Source organism: Rana temporaria, chromosome 6 (genome assembly GCF_905171775.1).
Source record: "Rana temporaria chromosome 6, aRanTem1.1, whole genome shotgun sequence".
In the NCBI taxonomy this organism is placed as follows: Eukaryota; Metazoa; Chordata; class Amphibia; order Anura; family Ranidae; genus Rana; species Rana temporaria.
In genome coordinates, this window is record NC_053494.1 from 66335582 (window position 1) to 66360271 (window position 24690).

At 47.7% G+C, this 24690-nt stretch overlaps 1 protein-coding gene across 3 annotated transcripts in view; it reads right to left on the bottom strand.

The window, feature by feature from the left end:
* Nucleotides 1–24690, bottom strand: part of LOC120943551 (multidrug resistance-associated protein 1-like) — a 650821-nt gene that overhangs the window by 358195 nt on the left and 267936 nt on the right. For 2 of the 3 annotated variants that reach the window (XM_040356914.1, XM_040356915.1), the window contains exon 13: nucleotides 16509–16655. The exons of the other annotated variant lie outside the window; for it this stretch is intronic. In XM_040356914.1, coding sequence (XP_040212848.1) covers nucleotides 16509–16655 — 147 coding nt within the window. The remainder of the gene's footprint in view (nucleotides 1–16508; nucleotides 16656–24690) is intronic. 3 annotated transcript variants of the gene reach the window in all.

Here is a 24690-nt window from a genome sequence, read left to right on the forward strand (position 1 = left end):
CGATGTCCAGGCAGATCCCTGTTCAGACAGGGGACAACATGGAGATCTGCTGTTCCTAATGATTAGGAACAGCAATCTCTATTGTTCCTGTCAGCACTTCCCCCACACAGTAAGAAAACACACTGAAGGAACCCTTAACCATTTGACCACCCCTGCCAGTGTCATTTATACAGTAATCGGTGCATTTTTTTTTTTTAGCACTGATCACTGTATTTTGTTACTGGTCCCCAAAAATTGGCACTTGGGGTCAGATTTGTCTTCTGCAATGTTGCAGTCGCTGATCACCGCCATTACTAGTAAAAAAAAAATTCCATAAATCTATCCAGTAGTTTGTAGACTCAAAATTTTGCGCAAACCGATTTTTTCTACAAAAAATATGTAGAATACTATATATTGGCTTAAATTGATATGTATTATAGCAGAAAGTAAAAAATATGGTTTATTATTTCAAAATGGTCAGTCTTTTTTTGTTTAAAGCGCAAAAAATAAAAACCGCAGGAGGTAATCAAATACCACCAAAAGAAAGTTCTATTTTTTGGGAAAAAATACCGTATTTATCGGCGTATACCGCGCACTTTTGTTGCCCTGAAAATCAGGGGAAAATCGTGGGTGCGCGATATATGCCGATTCCCGCGCCGAGTTTGAATACTGCGCCGGCATATACCGAGCGCAGTACACTCATGTATAGTCGGGCAGGCTCGGCTCCTCTCGCGCTCACGTCCTGGACGTACAGGAGTGTACTGCGCTCGGTATATGCCGGCGCAGTATTCAAACTCGGCGCGGGAAAGCGGGGATCGAGCGGGAAGGACGCCGCAGAAGAACGCCGTAACCGACAGAGGACACCCGAAGCCGCAGACGGACGCCGCGCAAGACACCAAAACTAAGTACAAAAATCTTTTTTCCACAGATATGCAGGTCCAATTTAGGGGTGCACGCTATACGCCGGAGCGCGCACAAACCCGATAAATACGGTACATAAATTTTATTTGGGTAGTGTCGCACAACCGCACAATTGTCAGTTAAAGTAACGCAATCCGTATCGCGGCCTTGTCATTAAGGAGGTAAATCCTTGCAGGCTGAAGTGGTTAAAAAAAAAATCAGCTTTACACTCAGAACTCTGCCTGGACATAATTACATCATTCATTTGTTTCTGGTAGTCTGAATGTATTACCTTTAAGAAAAATAGGATTTTTTTTGTCAAACTTACATTACAATCATTTTCTTTAAGTACATCATGGGACACAGAGTTAGGCTAATATTCATAAACCTACTGGATTATTCTCCATCTCTAGGTGAATGGACACCGGTAGACAAGGTCTTAGACATAAAGTGATCCCCTATATAACCCCTACCATACAGGGAGTACATCAGTTTTGTAGCAATCGCTGAATCCTCAAAAAATGTCCGCCGCTCGCCTAATGAAAAAAAAGAGCGCAAGCTACAATAAAATGTCCGCTGGCTGTAATAGCATTGGAAACAGCGCAGCTACAAGAAAATGGCCGCCAGCTGCATTGTAATAAATACAGTGCTGCTACAAGAAAATGGCGCCTGCGCGAATCCCCTGAGGTAAAAGAAAGGCCGCCAACACGGAGCCTTCAAGCGGAGGCCCCCCTAATGGCAGTCCACCCACACCAATAGCGAACCCCTACACGATGCACAGCCCCCCAGTTCAGGACCCCCCCCCCGATAAACAGCAGGCCCAGCAAAGCATGGGAAGGAGGGAAAAGACGGGGGGAAGTAAAGGGAGGGCGAGAGACCCCCTAAACGACCGCCCCAGGAATGCCCAGCTACTCCATCCTGCCAGGACAGGAGGAACTTACTTACCTGTCCCGTGGGGACCGCTGGAAGCGTTCCTGACAGACCCACCACCGACCAGTATGAAGTGGCTGTCGGCCATGGCCCACCGTGACACGGACAGCAGTAGCCCGGTCATAAGTGAGCCCTGGAGCATATAGCTCACCGGCCACCCCTGGAGTAATGGGGTATGTCGTGGCCGACCCCGCGCGTAGCTAAAGGTCTGCTCACGCTCGATGGCCAGACTGGGGAGACTACAAAGATCTATATTATGCAGCCTGTCACCCAGCTGGCAGTTGATTGTTTTTTGATCCTGAGATCTACTAACAAGAAAATAAAAAATAAAGTTTAAAAATAAAAAAAGTTCTCCAGGACTAATGGGCCCCTAGGGAGCCAGGTCCTTCTCCTATGCTAGGCAGAAAAAAACCTGAGCTGCTGAATGCAGGGTGAGGGGTTATGACCAGAAGGCCCGCCCCCTGGGCGGTGCTGTTTGGCTTTGCTGTATTACATGTTTTTTAACCATTTAACATGTCTGCCTAGTGCTCTCCTGATAGACGGAACATAACTATACTTTCAAGATTATTTGAAGCCGTCCTTGTCCATGAACGAAAAAAAAAAATATATATATGGAGAGATGTTGCTGCCCGATTTACTTTGTTTTTAACCATGCTTTGAAGAGGGGTCTCTATTTTGAAACCAGGAAAAGATCCAACTAAGCCTGATGCATACCGCCCAATCTCGCTGTTGACATCTGATGTCAAACTTTTGGCAAAAATATTAGCAATTAGACTTTTAAAGTATGTTGGCAAATACATCAGGACCAGTCGGGCTTTATCCCAAACAGATCAGCAGCTAACAATATTAGACTACTGTTTTTAAATTTACAATTACCTGTAGATAATAAGGGGAATAGAGCCATTATGTATTTAAACGCAACTAAAGCCTTTGACAGTATAGAATGGGAATTCCTATGGGCCTGTCTAGAACAATTTGGAATAGGACCACGATTTATAAGGTGGATAAAACTATTACAGTGCCTTGCGAAAGTATTCGGCCCCCTTGAACTTTGCAACCTTTTGCCACATTTCAGGCTTCAAACAAAGATATAAAACTGATATTTTTTTTTTTTTAAGAATCAACAAGTGGGACACAATCAAGAAGTGGAACGAAATTTATTGGATATTTCAAACTTTTTTAACAAATGAAAAACTGAAAAATTGGGCATGCAAAATTATTCAGCCCCTTTACTTTCAGTGCAGCAAACTCTCTCCAGAAGTTCAGTGAGGATCTCTGAATGATCCAATGTTGACCTAAATGACTAATGATGATAAATAGAATCCACCTGTGTGTAATCAAGTCTCCATATAAATGCACCTGCACTGTGATAGTCTCAGAGGTCTGTTTAAAGCGCAGAGAGCATCATGAAGAACAAGGAACACACCAGGCAGGTCCGAGATACTGTTGTGGAGAAGTTTAAAGCCGGATTTGGATACAAAAAGATTTCCCAAGCTTTAAACATCCCAAGGAGCACTGTGCAAGCGATAATATTGAAATGGAAGGAGTATCGGACCACTGCAAATCTATGAAGACCTGGCCATCCCTCTAAACTTTCAGCTCATACAAGGAGAAGACTGATCAGAGATGCAGCCAAGAGGCCCATGATCACTCTGGATGAACTGCAGAGATCTACAGCTGAAGTGGGAGACTCTGTCCATAGGACAACAATCAGTCGTATACTGCACAAATCTGGCCTTTATGGAAGAGTGGCAAGAAAAAATAAATTTCTTAAAGATATCCATAAAAAGTGTTGTTTAAAGTTTGCCACAAGCCACCTGGGAGACACACCAAACATGTGGAAGAAGGTGCTCTGGTCAGATGAAACCAAAATCAAACTTTTTGGCAACAATGCAAAACGTTATGTTTGGCGTAAAAGCAACACAGCTCATTACCCTGAACACACCGTCCCCACTGTCAAACATGGTGGTGGCAGCATCATGGTTTGGGCCTGCTTTTCTTCAGCAGGGACAGGGACGATGGTTAAAATTGATGGGAAGGTGGATGGAGCCAAATACAGGACCATTCTGAAAGAAAACCTGATGAAGTCTGCAAAAGACCTGAGACTGGGACTGAGATTTGTCTTCCAACAAGACAATGATCCAAAACATAAAGCAAAATCTAAAATGGAATTGTTCACAAATAAACATATCCAGGTGTTAGAATGGCCAAGTCAAAGTCCAGACCTGAATCCAATCGAGAATCTGTGGAAAGAACTGAACACTGCTGTTCACAAACGCTCTCCATCCAACCTCACTGAGCTTGAGCTGTTTTGCAAGGAGGAATGGGCAAAAATTTCAGTCTCTCGATGTGCAAAACTGATAGAGACATACCCCAAGCGACTTACATCTGTAATCGCAGCAAAAGGTGGCGCTATAAAGTATTAACTTAAGGGTGCTGAATAATTTTGCACGCCCAATTTTTCAGTTTTTTATTTGTTAAAAAAAAGTTGAAATATCCAATAAATTTCGTTCCACTTCATGATTGTGTCCCACTTGTTGTTGATTCTTCAAAAAAAATTACAGTTTTATATATTTATGTTTGAAGCCTGAAATGTGGCAAAAGGTCGCAAAGTTCAAGGGGGCCGAATACTTTCGCAAGGCACTGTATATAGCGCTCCGAGTGCAAGAGTACAGATTTATGGATTTGTGTCCTCTCCATTTCTGTTGGAAAGAGGGACGAGACAGGGTTGGTTGTGGAGCCATTGGCAGAGGCTATCCGAAACTGCCCGATTATCGTAGGGTATCTTATAAATGGGGTAGAGGAAAAAATAGGATTTTTGTACTCACCGTAAAAAACAATTCTCTGACGTATATTAGGCGATAGCGACCCCATGGCGCAACCAACGCGTCTGACGCGTCCGCCCACGGGTCCCTCGAACTGGTCACGAACCGTGACACCTTCCGATTGAGACGAGACGCTAGGTCCACGTCTGGAGTGCTCCATTTTTGGCACAGACTCTGAAACACCTCCGGGTGTAGTGACCATTCTCCTTGGTCTAGCTTTTGGCGACTTAGGTAGTCGGCTTGCCAGTTCAGCACCCCCGGAATGTACACCGCCGACAGAGCCGGAACGTAACTTTTGGCCCACCGGAGGATGCTGCAGCCGAGCTTCGTGTGCCCCCCTGATGATTGACGTACGCCATGGTCGTGGCGTTGTCGGACTGGATTCTGACCGGTCGGCCTTGCAGACCCAGAGACCACTTGGAGAGACACAACTTGATCGCTCGGAGCTCCAGTACATTGATTGGAAGGTGGGACTCCTCCCATGTCCAGCGCCCCTGGGCTGACTGGACACCCCAGACACCCCCCAGCTGGAGAAGCTGGCATCCGTCGTGATCACTGTCCAATGACACGTTAGAAACGATTTTCCGGTTCGAAGTACCGGAGGTGTCAGCCACCACACTAGGGAGGACTTGACCAGTCAACTCACCCGAATCTGGTAATCCAGAGACAAAGGAAGCTTGTTCCAGCGTAACAGAATCTCTTTCTGCAACACTTGAGTGTGGAATTGGGCATACGGAACTGCCTCGAAACGAGGCCACCATAAGACCCAGCACTCTCATGCAAAAGCGACGCGAAGCGACACCCATTTCTGGGTCGCCAACCGCTGCACCGCAGATTGCAGTTTTTCCGTTGGGAGAAAAACTCTCGCCTCTGCGGAATCCAGGACCAACCCCAGATATTCCAGCCTCTGAGACGGTACCAGTACTGACTTCTGGATATTCAGCAGCCAACTGAATTCTCGGAAAGGTTTGACAGTTGATAGACACGTCCTCTTCTAACTCTGAGCTTGAGAAAGCTCTCAGAAGAAGGTCGTCCAGGTATCGCACGATAGCGATCCCACGCTGCCGCAGCAGGGCCAGAATCAGGGTGAGCACCTTGGTGAAAACCCGCAGTGCTAAGGCCAGGCCGAACGGGAGGGCCACAAATTGAAAGTGTTCCTCCCCGACCGCAAAGCGCAGAAACCTCTGATGTTTTGCGCATATTGGGATATGCAGGTACGCGTCCTTGATATCCAAGGATGCTAGGAAATCCCCCTGATGGAGCGCTGCTATTACTGAGCGAATCGACTCCATCCTGAATTTTTGCACTTTGACAAAGCAATTGAGGGCCAGGATTGGACGGACCCCATCCTTTTTGGGGACTACAAACAGATTGGAGTAAAACCCCTGAAACCGTTCCATCGAGGGAACCGACACAATCACTCCCCTGACCAGCAGATCCTGGACAGCTGACAGATCCTTCAGGCGATCCGGAGGGAGCCGGAGGTTGGAGGGAAAAAAATCTGTTTGGTGGACAAGAGAGAAACTCTATCTTGTACCCCGAGGAAACTACTTCGCAAACCCAACGGTCGGAAAGAAGAGACCTCCACCGAGCTGCGAATTCACGAAGCCGGCCCCTCACCCAGGATATGGGCGGGGCAGACCTTCATGCGGAGGCAGGCTTATCCGCAGGCTTGTTTGGCTTGCGGAACCAGGGGCGCTTTTGCCCTTCAGTGGACGCCTTAGCACCCTGGAAACATTTTCATGCCGCACTTGGCGGGCGAAAAAAACGCTTGGGGGTAGTAAATGAGGGCCCTTGCTTACGGTGAGGCTCCTTACCATTCCCAGATTGCGGGAGCTGAGTGCTCTTACCGCCTGTGGCATCCTTTATGATGTCATCTAGGGACGCCCCAAAAAGCCGTTCACCCTTAAAGGGCAAGTCCACCAGGGCCTTCTTAGAGGACTGGTCCGCAGACCAACACTTTAGCCACACAAGGCGGTGTAGTACCACCGCATAGGTGGAGGCCCTGGAGAGCAAGGGGAGCGTATGCAGGGTCGACTCACAGACAAATTTTAGGCCTTGCACCAACTGGTCGGCCAGGTTTACACAGAGCTCAGAAGCATTCTGCACCTCCAGCTCCTGCACCAGGGACTTAGCCCGTTCGGTAAGCGTCTGCGACACCAGAGCCCTGGCCAAAACCAGTCTCACTGCCGACCCCACCACTTTGAATATGGAGCGAGCCACAGCCTCAGCTCTCCTATCTGCGGGGTCCTTAAATGCGGGAGCCCCTTCCACAGGTAACGTGGTAGCCTTGTTCAGTCTGGACACCGGAGGGTCCACTGACGGAGGAGATACCCTTTTGAGGAGGATTTCCTAAAAAAGTGGGTAACGGACTGCAAAGTATTTTGGTACTGCAAAAACTTTCTGCGGCTGTTCCCATTCCTTGTATAACAGTTTGTCCAGATATTGAACACAAGGAAACACTTTTGCGGTGCGGGGGGGCTTGCGGAACCCAAAAGGAACCATCATGTCTGATGCCTCCGCCAAATCCTTACGTTTTTGAGTGTCCCGCAACGCAGTGATAAGAGCTCCAACAAATTCCTTATCATGCTTTGTCCCTGAAGCAGAGTCATCCTCACTGTCCGTGTGGGCTAAGTCTGCATCATCCAACATAACGGAACCAGAGCCAGATGCAATAGCAGGGCCCGATTCCGTGTCGGAGACATCCCCAGAAGCAGGCGCAGGGAGGGGGCACTTTTTACCCCCCCTTCTGGCCACTTGCTGCTTCAATCCTGGCAACAAACGCCTCAAGGACTGCTGCCATAGCATCCACCGAGGATGCAGGAACAGGGGCACCAAGGCCCCTTTCACATTGACGCATGAAAAAACCTGCCCAGGGGTCCCTCGAACTGGGCAGTATTAACCCTTTTTCGGCTGCTAGCGGGGGTTAAAACCTCACCGCTAGCGCCCAAATATCGTAGTAAATACGACGGTATAGCCGCGCTACAAATAGCGCGGCTATACCGTCACCGCGGCTCCACGCCTCAATGTGAAAGAGGTCTAAGGGTTAACTCTGGCATGGTTGGGGTAGAAGCCTCTGGTTCAGATTCCATGCTGACCCACCTATTAATGCTGCCTTAGTACAGCAGAAAAACGTGACCCACAGGCCACCCTCCCGGTTGTTACAGAGAGCAGGGGACCCCCCAGTGGACTCACCACCCAGAAACAGGCTGTACTGCTGTGCAGAGCCGAGAGCGCTGACCGTGCTGTGCCGTCCCTCAGGAAGAATGCTGCAGCTTTGCACTGCTATTCCAGACACTAGAGGCCAAGACTTTTCCAAGATGGCCGCCGACATGCAGAAAAAACAGCATGTGGGCTACAAGAAAATGGCCACCGAAAAAGAACTGCGTCACCGGTAAAATGGCGGCTGTACACGTGTTTTAAAACACTAGTAACATACAGTAAACACTGTCCAGCACACACAGCACGTAAGCACAAGTAAAAAACACCAGCACCCCACAGCAGCACAGCCGCCCGGCAGTAACAGAGCCCCCCACCTCACAACCGCCACCCAGAACGGGGAGGGAGAGGAAGGGAGAGAGGAAAGCAGGGCGGACCCTCAGTCGACCTCCCCAGGAATGCACCAGCTGAACCACCCTGCCGAGGCAAGGGGATATTACTTACCCATCCTGCGACCACCGGCTGGAGGCATTCCAGACAGACCCAACGTCCGCAGGTAGATACGGCATGGCTGTCGGCCCGGCACACTGTGACACGGCCATAGAGACCGGTCATATGTGTGCCCTATAGCATGTAGCTCACCGACCGCCCCTGGAGCAACGGGGCATGTCGTGGACGGCCTAGCTAAAGGCCGGCACACGCTCGATGGCCGAACATTGGGGGGGGGGACTACAAGGATCAAGATCCAGCCTGTCACCCAGTCGGCAGTTGATAGTAGATCCCAGGATCCAAAAATGCAGGAAAAAAAATCAAATAAAGGCGAAAAATCACAAAAAATCTCCAGAGCACATGGGCTCCAGAAGGGCCATGTCTTCTCCTATCGCTAGGCAGAAAAAAACTGAGGCTGGATGTTACAGAGAGTGGGATGTACCCCAGGGAAAAATGCCCCTTGGGAGGTGCTGTACTGAGAGAAGTGTTTTTAACACTTAAAGTGCTGTTTTTTCTGCCTAGTCTCTCCTGAAAGGAAAGGTATATAACCCCAAGGTCAATGCTGCTGTGTCAGTCCAAGAACGGAAGAGAAAATAGCTCTTTTTGCTGATGAGGCTTTATTATTTTTTGGAGACACATACATATCTTTGACTACAGCTATCTCACTTATTGATACCTATGGAACATTTTCAGGGTTGGAAATTAACTGGAACAAATCAGTGATTATGCCTACCGATTCTATTGACCCATTGCAATTGGAGCCTCCACACCAAAATCATCAAATGAAGTATGTTGCATCATTTAAATATCTAGGGGTGATAATAACCCCACAGGTTAATAATTATATAGATAATAATCTACCCCTTGTAGCAAGGATTTAGGCAACAAGGTAAAATCTGGTGCAGGTTCCCATCGATAATGATTGGAAGGGCAAACCTGGTGAAAATAGTGTGGCTGCCCTAATTGCTATATTTTCTACACAACTGCCCAGTTTGGTTAACATTAAAACTATTTAGAACAATTGACGCGACCTTTAGAGATCTCATATGGAAATATGGAAAACCAAGAATTAAATTGGAAACCCTGCAACAACTAAAAGATAGAGGAGGAATAGCGGTCCCCAATTCGAGATTCTATTATATGGCAGCACAACTTCAGCATTGGAGTGGATGGAAGGAGGTAGATAATCAAGACCCTATACAGAATATCCTAATGACTCAATTTAAACCACTCCCATTGGTACAACAAATAGTATCCCATCAATTTTATAAGAAAATAAATTCCAACTTTCTTCTTAATTCATAGGCTTTGGGAAACGATCCGTATTATCAAACATCATACGGGATATACTAAAAACATGCCATTATGGGACAACTACAGTAGGTGTTTGTGATATTGTGTTTTTAGCACGACAGCGTCGCGCTGATACTCGGCGACATGGTGCCGAGATCTCGCCGACATCTCGCACTCACTGGAATAGTGACAGCCGAAACAGCCTTCGGGATAAAAGACGGCTGCACCACCTTATCCTCATGGATGACCAAGTAAGGAGCCTTGCAGGACAAGGCCGCCAGTTCAGACACCCGTCTGATCGATGTAATTGCCACCAGAAAAAACACTCACAAAGGGATCTTTCGAATGTCCTTAAAGGAAGCGTCTTGAAGCACTGAGAGGACTAAATTCAAGTCCCATGGGGGCAGTGGAGGGCGCACAGGAGGGGCCACATGCCGGACCCCCTGCACAAACGTACGCACCAAAGAGAGCGCTGCCAAGGGTCACTGAAAGTAAACAGCTAGAGCCGAAATCTGACTCTTAACCATACTTAAGGCGAGAGCCTGGTCCACTCCCCGCTGTTAGAACAGCAGAATCCGGGACACCGCGTATGTACGGGGGTGCCATCTCATCTTCTCACACAGAGATGTAGGCCTTCCACGTACGATGGTTAATCTTCCTTGAAGTAGACTTCCGTGCACGCAGCATGGTAGAAACCACCGAGCCTGATAGGCCCCGGTCCTTCAGCACCTGGCTCTCAACAGCTACGCCGTTAAAGCCAGCGACTGTAAAGCAGGGTGGAAAATCGGACCCTGTGACAGAAGATCTTCTCTCAGGGGTAGCGCCAGGGGGCGTCTGCCACCAGATCTGCGTACCAGGAGCGGCGCGGCCAATCTGGGGCGATCAGGATTGTTGGAATCCCTTCGGCTTCCACTCTGCACAGCAGGCGAGAAAGAAGCTTCAGAGGAGGTAAGGCATAAATTAGGCGATAGTGACCCCAAGGTGCCACCAACGCGTCTGACGCATCCGCCCACGGTTCCTTCGACCTGGCCACAAACCGTGGCACCTTCCTATTGAGACGGGACGCCAGAAGGTCCACGTCTGGAGTGCCCCATTTTCAGCACTGACTCTGAAAGACCTCCGGGTGCCAATTCCGGGTGCCAATTCTGTACTCCCGGAATGTACACGGCTGATAGAGCCGGAACGGACCTTTCGGCCCTCTGAAGGATGTGCACGACCTCTGTCGCTGCAGCTGAGCTCCGTGTGCCTCCCTGATGATTGACGTACACCACGGCCGTGGCGTTGTCAGACTGGATCCTGACCGGTCGGCCCTGCAGGGACCACCTGGCATGGCACAGCTTGATTGCTCGGAGCTCCAGTACATTGATTGGCAGGCGGGACTCCTCCTGAGTCCAGCGCCCCTGGGCTTACTGGGTGCCCCAAACACCCCCCCAACCGGAGAGGCTGGCATCAGCTGTGACCACTGTCCAATGGCACGGCAGAAACGACTTCCCGGTCCGAAGTACCGGAGACGTCAGCCACCCCACCAGGGAAGACTTGACCAGATGACTCAACTGAATCTGTTAATCCAGAGGTGACGGGAGCTTGCCCCAATGTGACAGAATTTCCCTCTGTAGCACCCGGGTGTGGAATTCCTTATCATTCACCGACCCTGAAGCAGAGTCATCCACGCTGACCGCGTGGGTTAAGCCTGCATCATCTGACATGACAGAACCAGAGCCAGAAGCAATAGCAGGGTATGATTCTGTGTCAGACATCCCCAGAAGCAGGCTCAGGCTCAATCCTGGCGAGAAACGCCTCAAGGACAGCCGTCATTGCCTCAACAGATGCGGCAGGGGCACTAAGGGTTAACTCAGGCATTGCTGGGGCATAAGCTCCTGGTTCAGGCTCCATGATGCCCCACCGCTGTGCCACCCTAGTACTGCAAAGCAGAACCCACCACCGGTCACCTCCCGGCTGCAAAAACAGAAGGCAGGGGCCCCCAGGGAACTCACCACCCCACCCGGTTGCAGTGTGAGCTAAAAAAAACGCTGATGAATGCTGAGAAGTATGGAAAGTGATGGTGAAGCGCTGTGAACTAATAATAGAAGGGGATCTCAATACCTAACAGGTAGGTAACCCTAAAGTGAAATACATAAATAAAAAAATAAATAAATACTAGGTGACTATTACAGGGAAAGAAAGGTGAATAAACAACATATAATGTGAACATAAAGTGACACGAATGTACCAGGCTGGATGAACCAGAAACACAGTGGTAAAGGTGCACGGATGTGAACCAAATGGTAGCTTACACAAACTAAAATAACTGTGTAGAGAAACAGTGTATAACAGAAATACGTGAAAAATGGTCTATTTAAAAAAGTGACATCCCATAAGACAGTCCGGTGTGGCACGAATGTACCAGGCTGGATAAACCAGAGACACAATAGTGAAGGTGCACGGATGTGAACCAAAATAACTGTGTACAAAAACAATGTATAACAAAAATGCGTGAAAAAAAGTATATTTAAAAATAGTGACGTCCCAGAAGACAGTCCAGTGTAAAAGTAGAGAAGTGCTGAGAAGTGCTGAAAAACAATGTATAACAAAAATGCGTGAAAAAAAGTCTATTTAAAAATAGTGACGTCCCAGAAGACAGTCCAGTGTAAAAGTAGAGAAGTGCTGAGAAGTGCTGGCTGCGCTGCGTCTGTCCCTCAGGGATGATTCGCGGGGTTTAGCAGCGCTATTTTCAGGGACTAGAGGCCAAGACTTTTCCAAGATGGCCGCCGTCTGAGGTAAAAAGCACCATGCGGGCTACAAGAAAATGGCCGCCGACCATGTAAACCGCGTCCGCGGCAAAATGGCGGCCAAACGCAGTTTAAAAATCCAGTGACACAACAACACACGGCCAGCACACACAGCAGCACCCCCAAACTTAAAAAAAATCACAGCACCCCGCAACACAGGTCCCCGGTGGCGATAAAACCCCAGGAGGCCCCCCCTCACAGCCGCCACCCAGTATGGGGAAGGAGAGAGAGGAAAGGGAGAGAGGAAAGCAGGGTGGACCCTCAGTCGACCTCCCCAGGGAAGCACCAGCCATACCACCTTGCCAGTGCAAGGGGCCACTACTTACCCGTCCTGCGACCACCGGCTGGAGGCATCCCGGAGAGAACCAACGTCCGCTAAATGGCATGGCTGTCGGCCAGACACACTGTGACAAGGCCATAGAGACCGGTCATATTTGTGCCCTGGAACATGTAGTTCCCCCGGCTGCCCCTGGAGCAATGGGGCCTGTCGTGGACGACCCAGAGCTGAGCTAAAGGAGCCGGCACATGCTCGATGGCCGAACATGGGGGGAATACAAGAGTCAAGACCCAGCCTGTCACCCAGTCGGCAGTTGATAGAAGAATCTCAGGATTCAAAAATGCAGAAACAAAACAAATAAAAAAGTGAAAACATTGCAAAAAATCCAGAGTACAGGGACTCCAGAAGGCCATGTCCTCTCCTGACATTAGGCAGAAAAAAAATGGAGCTGCTGAGGCAGAGTGTGGGTTATACCCGGGGGACCACGCCCCCTGGGAGGAGCTGTACTGAGGAAAGTGTTAACACTTAAAGTACTTTTTTTCTGCCCAACTCTCCTGGAAGGAAGGTGCATAACCCTAAGGTCAAAGGCTGCTGTGTCCATCCATGAACGGAAGAAAAAATACCACTTCTGAGCAGGGAATGAAGGACCTGGTTCATGGCGTGGCTCCTTTCCCCTGATGGACTGAGGGAGGAAAGTGCTCCTACCCCCAGTGACATCCTTGATAAATGTCATCCAGCGAGGTACCAAAAAACCTCCCACCCCTGAAGCCAGGTAAATCAGCCAGGGCTTTTTTGGATGCTTGGTCAGCAGACCAGCATTTCAGGCAAATCAGGCGGCGCAAAACCACCGCCAAAACAGAGGCTCTGGACATCAAGGATTCTGCATCTTAGACATATACAAGGCCCTGGACCAACTGGTCGGCCAGTCTAACAAATAAGGGAGGGAGCCGGTGCTCCTCCACAGTCTGGTGCAAAACCTTGGCCTTTCAGTGAGTGTCAGACACCAAGGTTGCAGCCACAACAGGCCGTGATACAGACCCCAGCATGGTAAACATGGAGCGGGTCAGCGCCTCGGACCTCCTATCAGTATGATCCTTGAAGGCAGGGGTCCCTTCTATAGGGAAAGCGGTCACCCCCATTTTAACCTGGCACCGGGGCACACATGTCCTTGGAGTGTGAGAGGAAACCAGAGTACCGGAGGAAACCCACGCTGACACAGGGAGAGAACATGCAATCTCCAGTCCAGATTCGAACCTGTGACTCTTGCTGCCAGGTGAGGGAGTTAACCACTACACCACTGTGTTGCCCTACCTGAGGAAAAGTCTTGTTTTTTTTTTAACTCTCCTCAAAGGGGTACCGAAACCCCAGGTGCTGAGGAACTACAAGGACTTCTGCGGCCTTTCCCATTCCTTAATAATGAACTAGTCAAAAGAAAAGGACATATAAGGAAAAAACTTTCACAGAGCGGTCTGATTTGTGCGCACAAAAAAGACAGAGCCCTCAGAGGATATCTCCGCTGCACAATACAGCATAAGGGAGTTACATTAGCATCACTACGCGCACCGATAAGTGCCCTGTCACCAACCCAAGTGAGTTCTCCGTACAAGGAAGGTTCTGGTCCACTTACACAGACGACACAGAACCAGGGACATGACAGCCAGGTCCTAATCTGTGCCAGAGCAGTCCCCAGGGGATGGTGGGGGGAGGGGGCACTTTTTAGCCCCCCCCCCCCCCCAACACCCGCATGCCACTCCAACAAAGTGTCTATGAACCGCAGGTGCAGGAGCCACAGCTGTCACCTCTGACATGTTTTTGGGAGAAGAACCAGACACTGACTCCATCGCTGACCGGGGGTTACCCGGGGGACTCGCCAATCACCGGAGACCGTTCAGCGCCACTGCCTACCCTCAAAGCACAGCGTGTGTGTGCGTATATGTGTGTGAGGAGAAATGCTGTGAGGTAAATCTGTAATCAAAAAATCATAAGGAGATCTGTGCTGCGTGCTGTACAAGCTTAGCACTAGAGGTCAAAACCACCTCCAAAATGGCCGCCGGACGACTCAGAGCAGGAAACGGCCACAGTAAAATGGCCGACCGCAATAGTAAGCTGCGCCATAGCGCGACCACAACAAAATGGCCGCCAATGGGAATTCACAATGGTAGCAGCAGGCTACAAAAAAAATGGCGCGGCAAAAATGGCAGCAAAATGCCGCAACTTGGATGAGAAGGCCTAATGAGGCCTTTCTGAGCAAATACACCCCCACAGAAAAAAAACACAGGCCCAGACACCCCCACAGTCCCCTGGTGGAAAAATGAGCTCCCCACAGGTCCACCCAGGCAGCAATAGAACAGAGGGAAATATGACAGAGCAGGGTAGGGAGGACCCCTGAACCACAGGAATGCTCAGCCGTACCGACCTGCCGAAGCGGGAAGGACTGTACTTACCCGTCCAAGCGAGGACCCACTGATGCATTCCTGACAGGCATACACCGCGTAGGAGTAGCTGTCGCTCCACTGTGAGTGAGACAACACCACAGCCCAGTCATATGTGGACCCTGGAGCCAAAGCTCACCGGCCACCCCAGGAGCCATGGGGTATGTTGTGGCAGACCCAGCCTCTTTGCAAAGGTGTGCTCACGCTCGCTGGCCGGACTGAGGAGACCACAAGGATCTATATATCCAGCCGGTCTCTCAGCCGACAGTTGTTAGAAGATTCTTCAAGAAGAAAAGATAAGAAAACAAAAATTTCCTCAGGGCGCTGAGCCCAAAAGGGAGCCATACGTCCTTCTCCTTTGCTCGGCAGAAAGAAACTGAGGCTGCATACTGCCGGGAGGAGGGTTATGTTTGGAGGGACCGCCTCCTGGGCGGGGCTGTTCAACTCTGTTAAAGTAACATGTATTCAATTGTCTAACATGTTTCTGCCTAGTCCTCTCCTGTGAGCAGGAACATAACCCACTTGTCAAGATTTAAGGAGCTGTGTCCGTCCATGGACGATAAGAGAAACTTCACAATATTATCCATGACTTCGCGAAGGTGGCGTATTGCAAGGCATCGATTGCCAGAAAGCAGTCTAAGGTATAGTTTTGGTTAACCATCTTCACCACATCAGAAAGGTTGGGGGTTAGATTAGATTTTCAATTATGTACCACCAACACGGGCTGCAAGCAAAATATGGGTAACCACGGATTTGAACTCTGATGGGTATGGGTCTATTCCAGTGTCGAGTATGGCTATGGCAGGGTCAGGTTTTCTAAGGATCCCAGTGTAGTGGGCGGGTAATTGGAAGACTTGTTTCCAGAAGCTGGAGAGACTGGGGCATAATACCACCTATTGGTAATTTTTAGAGCTAGCTCAGAGTTGTTGGTGCAATGAGAGGCTTAAAAATTTATTTTATGGCAATTTGCAATTGAGAGGGAGTAATAGGGATATGGAGGTCCTGTTCCAATAATAGCATAGCTTTGGTTTTACTAAACATAAGCTTATCGTGGAGAGTAGAGTAGAAAAGGGAGATACCTCTGATGTTGGGCTTAGGAGGTAGCTTTAGTTTTGGTGGGGAATGCTTAGCAAAGAAGTGGAGTATCCTAAGGCACGTAAATCTTAGTTTGGCAGGCGTGCCATACTTTTGTTTCAATTTAAAAGGGATGTCCCCATTCAGGAGGTCAGATACATCTACATATATCTATCTCTATGTGTGTTTGGGGGTTCGGAGTAATTTTCGAGCAAAAGAAATTATTTTTAAATGTAGGAGAGAAATGCCAGAATTAGCCTGGGCTGAAAGTGGTTAAACACAGTGGGCTAATTACTTTAACACTAAAGTATTGAACACTAAAACAAATTCTAGATTGCCAGATTCATTAATCATTTCTTACCTGAACCATGCTGCTTATAACCATAGGGAGCATATTTAATGGGAACCGAAGGATGTTAAATAATGCCAGGGAAACAAATGCCTTTTCTGCATCTAGAATATTGTTTGGACTACTTAGGACATATACAGCAAAAGTGGACAGTGCAACCTGAAAAAATAAAAAATAAAAATAAATAAATATATACAAATGTGTAACTTTACAGATATAAGACACAGATCGAGAATACTGAGACCTATGATAAAATACAGGGGAAAAAAAGCCTTTAGTTGGCCTGCTGAATGATGGAATGATGGGAAATGTGTCTGGATCTCACAAGCAGTAAAGAAGCAAGCCAGCAAATGGATTGTTTTCATGAATGCACAAATAATTTTGTCTAAATGATGGCAATTTAATAAAAAAATAAACTATCAAAACAAATCTATCAGCCATTTTAAAGGGAGAATTATAGCCAAATCCTTTATGGCAGTACTCCTGTGGATCACAGGAGTGCAGGTCGGTCTGCACTCCTGTGACCCTGTTTTCAGCCAACAGCGGACTTAAAGCGGAGGTTCACCCTAAAAATCATCATTACATCCATTACATTACATTACATTACATCATTACCATTACATCCAGCATACTGCCGACATCTACAGTATGCTGGTATTTTTTTTTTCACTGTATTTACCGCCTTATTAGTTCTTTTCACCCGGCTTCCGGGTTCTCACTCCTGCGGGGAATAGGCGTTCAAATGAAGAGGCGTAGTTGATTGACTTGCGGGTAAGGCGTGCCACTCGTTCCGAAAATAGACGAACTAGGACTCGGTTCTATACGGCGCCTGAAGTGTAGAGCTGACTGCGCAGGCGCCGTATAAAGCCGAGTCCTAGTTCGTCCATTTTTAGAACGCGTGACGCGCCTTACCCGCACGTCAATCATCTACGCATCTTCATAAGAACGCCTACTCCCCGGGGCAGTAAGAACCCCTGAAGCCGGGTGAAAAGAACTAGAAGAAGGTATGTACAGCAGAAAGACAAAAAAACAGCATACTGTAGATGTCAGCAGTATGCTGGATGTAACGGTATATAATTGTTTTAGGGTGAACCTCCGCTTTAAGTCACAAACCTGGCCCAGGCTCTGAAAAGATCCTGAGCATATGTTTGGGATCTACCCAGAATCCTAGTCCGGCAGCTGGCTGAGCCTCTTAGTGAGCCACTGAGAGGCTCAGCCAGCCGCTCCTGCAGGCTGAAGACCAAGAGTTGAGCGATCAGCACTGTTTGATCACTCAGTTCTCGGTCTTAGAGGAAGTGGGGGACAACTGCAGCTGGGATCAGTGCTGCAGTCATCTAGGTAAGTATGACTTTGTATCTTTTTTCTAATACCATACTTCGCTTTTAAAGTTTAAAAAACTAAAACATGATACCATTATCTTTGTAAATTTAAAATCCTTTTCCATTCACAAAGTCCTATGGTTTTATTTAGAGCAGAAAGTGGATATATCAAATCAACTGGATACCACAGTGTTTATGCCACACTGCACCCCATTTATGTCTTATTCATAAAGTGCAGGCCCAGAATTCTCCCAGCATAACGCTACAGGAAGAACTCTGTCATTGGAGGAGAGTTCAGTCATATGACAAGATCCCCTCGTCCTAGCATTTTTCTCCCCATTTTATGGAACATCCCAACACTTGCATACTTCCCAATGTTCCGAGATGCAAAAGAGACACGCCCTTTAACACAAAGCACAAAAGCAAAAAGACACACCCAATGACACTCCACCGGTTATGTTGCCAATTAAAGATGGACAAAAAACAGTTGGCTAAACCCAAAAGTACTGTATTTATTGGCGTATAACACTCACTTTTTTACACTGAAAATAGAGGGTAAACTGTGCCTGCTGTTATACGCAGGGGGTGTGGAAAGTTAGGGTGTGTGTTATATGCCTGTGTGTGTTATACGCCGATAAATATGGTACTTTTTTTCCCTTTATACTGACTTTGAGGCCCGGTTCACACTGGTGCAATGCGAGAACCCTGAGAATCCACTGCATCCTCCCGCATCGCACCCGACTGCCATATGTGAACTGCTGGGGAGTGTCATACAATGTTAACGACACCCCCAGTTCAGCTCGCATATCGCACTGCGAACTGACAGTTCAGACATGAATGGCATCACATGGGTGTGAACACCCATGCGATCCGGTTCTGGTCCAAACAAAAAAAGGGTCCTGTGCGTGTTTGGGCCAAATGCGGTAGGATATCAGCCATACTGTCTGTATGGCTGAAATCGCATCGCAAGACATCACATGCAATGTCTGGCATCGCAGCAGTGTGAAACGGGGCTAAAAAAAAATGATTTAATAAAGTTTTGCATTGCACTCACTAGGGCGGGCCACAAACATGGCGCTGACTGATGGCAAGAGGTGCCTGGGCAGAACCCTGCTGCTCCTGAAATCTACATGCCGGTATTGGTATTAATGAATGAATGGTATTAATGTTTAGAGTTGGCAAGTGGGGGAGAAGGAGAGCGGGACCCCACCGGTGATACCGCAGGAAACTCAATAAGCAGGGCTCGTTTTGGATTCTCTCCTACCCCCCTCCGTACCTCTCCCCCACAAGTTACGGAGGATATTAACCTTAAGAGCACTCTTCATCCTCTGGTAACTGAAGTTGCCACAGAGGGGATTCTTGAGCAGAAACAAACTGACACTGCAAGGCAGAGGAGGAATTTGTCAGCTGATACTCCTGAACTCTGTGCATGTTACAAGCGTATTGTGAAAAGCATCTTAGCTTTTGCTCTCAGTCTGGTGTGCACTTGTAGACCTATGTTTAGCTTTGGACTACTGCCTGGTCTCAGTCTGCTTCAGTGCTACTCCTGGCCTTGTATTTACTCTTGGCTTCAATATCACATTTGCACCTGGCTCTGCATCAGGCTCTATCCCTATGCACTGCAAAGGGGTCCAGCATATATGTGTTCAGTCTTGCATCAAGCTCCAGCTCTGTGCCTGGCTTAAAAAAATGTACATTTGTACCTGGCTTTGCTCCTGGCTCTAACCCTATAACAACTAGTATTAGCATTGCACGGGCTTCCAACTTTACATCGAGCCTCAGCTCTTTACCTGGTTCCAAACTTGCACGAGTACCTGGCTCCATACATGGCTTCAGTCTTATAACAATCATTCGCAGTGCACAGGTTTTTAGCCTTACATCAGGCTTCAGTTCTGCACCTGGCATCAACATTACATTTGGACCTGGCTTTAGCCATATAAAATAGCATTAGCACTGTACAAGCTTCCAGCCCTACATCAAGTTCCAGCTCTGCAACTGGCTTCAACATTATATTTCTATCTGGCCCTCAATGGCGTCCCTAGGGGGGGCCCTGACCCCCCCCCCCCAACATCATGCTGTGCCCCACCAAAAAGCGTCCCCAGTCAGCTCTGCGGGGGATTCCTCCCCATCCCTCTGCTCGCCGACACTGCATAATGCGAGCGCTCACACAACCAGATATTCTAGCCTGGACCGTGTTTAAGTGTGTGCACTGCAGACTGCAGTACACTGTAATCAGTGCAGATAATATACGGTGCAAATTTCTTTCCTGCATCCACAGATTGCAGGAAAGAAACTTGCATGATCCCCCCATCAACAGACAGTGGCGACAGGGGAATATCCCTCCTGCCCAGCAATTATATTCTCCCGATAAACAGTGATTATCACCAGCAACCACTAGTGATAATTATAAGAGAATCTGCTCATTAATGGTTCAAATCTCAGCCAGTTTCTGCTGAACCAGCTGAGATTTAAACTGTCTATGGCTGGTCTTAGCACTTAGGCAGCCCATACATTGATTAGCACTGTGGAGTGTCGGCTTCCTGGCAGGATCGGGCATGTGGGATTTCAAACACACCCGAGCTCATCTCTATTGGTTGTAGACAGTTAAGCTCCCTGCAGGTTGCTTAGCAGCAGTTGAGAAGGGATGAGCTTCGAGTTCGAGTCGAACTCATGTTCGACTCGAACATTGCCTGTTCGGCGAACAACGAACAATTTGGGGTGTTCGCGGCAAATTCGAAAAGCTGCGGAACACCCTGTTAAAGTCTATGGGAGAAATCTAAAGTGCTAATTTTAAAGGCTAATATGCAAGTTATTTTTCTAAAAAGTGTTTGGGGACCTGGGTCCTGTCCCAGGAGACATGTATCAATGCAAAAAAAAGTTTTAAAAACGGCTGTTTTTTCGGGAGCAGTGAATTTAATAATGCTAAAAGTGAAATATACCTTTAAATTTCGTACCTAGGGGGGGTGTAAAGTTAGCATGTGAAAATAGCGCATGTTTCCCGTACTTAGAACGGTCTCTGCACAAAGTGTCATTTCTGAAAGAAAAAAAAGACATTTAAAACCAATTTAGAGCACTGCGCTGACAAGCCATTCACCTCTGCAGCTAGGGGTTCGGATCCCGGTCTCAGCTACATGTGAATTGAGTTTGGTGGTCTCAGCCCGGCTCCCGGTGGGTGTGCTATGCAAGGTAAGCCTGCGCTTAGTACGCCCACCTCCCTCCCACAAAAACCACCACACTTACACGCACTCGAAATTGGGTTAACATGCACGCACTTTGACCACGCGGTCTCTAAAAAGAGAGGCGAAGGACTAACGGGGCTGGTTGAGCGGGCTAGATCCTCTCACTCCCTTATAGGGAGTCCCTCTGCCCCGTTGGGCTTCAAAGCGGAGCAGGTAGGGCGGGCTGTGTGGGAGGACCCCCTCACACACCCACCATTGCCACCCGGGGCATGGAGAAAGGTGGCAGATTGCCTCTGGGGGAGGCCTGCCTACTCCCAACTCCTGCAGTCCGGCTCCTCTCTCGAGTACACGCACAAAATACACTTTTAAAAGAAAAAAATGTTTTAGAGCGAATTCATTCATAAAAAAAAAAAATTTAGAGCGAATTCATTCATAAAAAAAATTAATTTAGAGCGAATTCATTCATAAAAAAATAAAATAAATTTAGAGCGAATTCATTCAAAAAAAAAAAAAAAAAAAAAAATAGCGTGGGGGTCCCCCCCAAATTCAATTACCAGGCCCTTCAGGTCTGGTGTGGATTTTAAGGGGAACTCCACCCCAAATTTAAAAAAAAAATGGCATGGAGTTCGCCCAAAAATCCACACCAGACCCCTTATCCGAGCACAGAGTGCGCCCCCCCCCTCTTCTGAACCGTACCAGGCCACATGCCCTCAACATGGGGAGGATGTCCCCATGTTGATGGGGACAAGGGCCTCATCCCCACAACCCTTGCCCGATGGTTGTGGGGGTCTGCGGGCGGGGGGGCTTACCAGAATCTGGAAGACCCCTTTAACAAAGGGGACCCCAAGATCCTGGCACCCCCTATGTGAATTGGTAATGGGGTACATTGTACCCCTACCATTTCACAAAGAAAGTGTAAATAGTTAAAAAAAGAAAACACACACACACACACACAGTAGAAAAAAGACCTTTATTAATAAAAAAAAAAAGGAAAAAAAATCCAGCGGTCTGGCTTCCTGCTCCAACGTTGTCTGTATCCAGCGACGGGTGATCTCCTCTCCGGTCCAGCGATGAGAAGATCTTCCGGCATCCAGAGCTCCAGAGCACAGTATCGGAGGCCGCCTCTCTCCGCCGGACACAGCCCAGCGGAATGACGCGGATGAAGATATGACATTTCTTATATAGGGGAGGCGGGTCACCCGTCACGTGACCCTACCCCCTCTGACACAAGGGGGAACACTGGGCTTGAGTATAAGATAGCAGGTGATGGCGCCTACTTAAGTGTAAAAAATATATATGAACTGTGAACAATAAATGTAACAGGTGAGCCCACCTGAGTGGTTATTTAATGTGCAAAAAAATATAGGTGATGGTGCCTACATCCATGTAGGAACAATAAAAATATATATGTGATGAAAATAAAATTAAAATATGAAAAAAATATATATGTCACAGAAAATATATATACAATAAAGTGCTAGTGTTTATCCTCAGATAAAGATATTGCAAACAGGGTATATCAAACAAGTCCAGTTTTCAATGATGATTCATGCAAATTAAAGTGCTGCGTGCTCCGTGCAAATGACAGACTATATTGCAAGCCTTCAGTGAATCACTCAGTGCTCTCTCCCAATGGTCCCGCACTCACCGGATCCAATTCCCCCTACAGGGGTAACGGGCTCTCACAATAAATGTCTGTGCTGCATCCCACCAGGACTCTCTCAATGCATAAAATTCCACAGCCGCTCGGGGAAGAGATAAATAAAGTGCCCAATAGCGTGATACCGTTTTATAAGTAAAATGCAATCCTTTAATTCATATAAACAGTGTACTCACATTTGAAACATAGATTAAAAGCCTTAAAGATTGAAGTGCTGTAGCTCAGAGATGCGATCGCTCTGGAACACTGGGCTTCCCCAGTGACGTAGCAGAGGGTGCATCAGAGGGTGTGGGGTCACGTGACAGGTGGCACCGCCTTCCCTATATAAGAAATATCAAAGCTTCACCCGCATCATTCCGCTGGGATGTGTCCAGCGGAGAGAGGAGGTCGGCGATGCTGCGCTCTGGATGGATGGATCTTCTCGTCGCTGGATACAGACAACGTTGGAGCAGGAAGCCGGGACGAGTGGATTACCACCGCTGGATTTTTTTTATTTTTTTTTTATTACTAAATGACTTTTTTCTACGGTGTGTGTGTGTTTTTTTTTTAACTATTTACACTTCCTTCGTGAAATGGTACCCCATTACCAATTCACATAAGGGGGGGGCCAGGATATGGGGGTCCCCTTTGTTAAAGGGGTCTTCCAGATTCTGATAAGCCCCCCGCCCGCAGACCCCCACAACCACCGGGCAAGGGTTGTGGGGATGAGGCCCTTGTCCCCATCAACATGGGGACATCCTCCCTATGTTGAGGGCATGTTGCCTGGTACGGTTCAGGAGAGGGGGGGGCCGCACTCTGTCCCCCCCCCCTCTTTTCTGCGGCCGGCCAGGTTAACGTGCTCGGATAAGGGGTCTGGTGTGGATTTTTGGGGGAACTCCACGCCATTTTTTTTTAAATTTGGGGTGGAGTTCCCCTTAAAATCCACACCAGACCTGAAGGGTCTGGAATGGATATTTGGGGGGAACCCCGCGTAATTTTTTTTTTAAATTGACGGCGGGATTCCCCTTAATATCCATTCCAGACCTGAAGGGCCTGGTAATTGAATTTTTATGAATGAATTTGCTCTGAATTGCCAGAGTCGACAATTCATTATAGCCGCAAGTCAGTTTTAAATTTATTTTTTTCTTTCAGAAATGACACTTTGTGCAGAGACAAGTCTAAGTACGGGAAACATGAGCTATTTCACATGCTAACTTTACACCCGCCCAGGTACAAAATTTAAAGGAATATTTCACTTTTATTGTTTCACTTTTAGCATTATTAAATTCACTGCTCTTGAAAAAACAGCAGTTTTTTTAACTTTTTTTTGCATTGATACATGTCCCCTGGGACAGGACCCAGGTCCCCAAACACTTTTTAGGGCAATAACTTGCCTTTAAAATTAGCAGTTTAGATTTCAAACGTTCGAGTCCCATAGACTTTAATAGGGTTCTAAAGTTGTGAGCCTTCTCTGACATGCTGATCGTGATGCAATCCAGGTGATGCTCTTAGTCAAATCCTAGTCAGAAATATCAGTGATTTTATTGATCAAAGCCCACACTTTACAGGCATAGAGCCCACATGGCTGCTGATCATACGGTTGATTATATTTATGTGGTTGTACTCTTGATGCTAATAAATACTGGGCTAGATTCAGAAAGAATTTACGCTGGCGTATCTATTGATACGCCGCGTAAATTCAAATCTGCGCCGGCGTATCTTCTTTCTGTATTTAGAAAGCAAGATACGCTGAAATTAGGCTAAGATCCGACTGGCGCAAGTCTCTTACGCCGTCTTATCTTAGTTGCATATTTACGCTGGCCGCTAGGTGGCGCTGCCGTCGATTTCAGCGTAGAATATGCAAATAAGCTGGATACGCCGATTCAGAAATGTACGTGCGCCCGGCAATTTTTTTTTACGCCGTTTGTGTAAGGCTTTTTCCGGCTTAACGTTACTCCTGCTGTGAAAAAAAAATACAAAAATAAATAAATGGATTAATAAGCTGCAATTATTACGTCAAACAAACATAAAAAGCATACTAGAAAAAAATATAACTG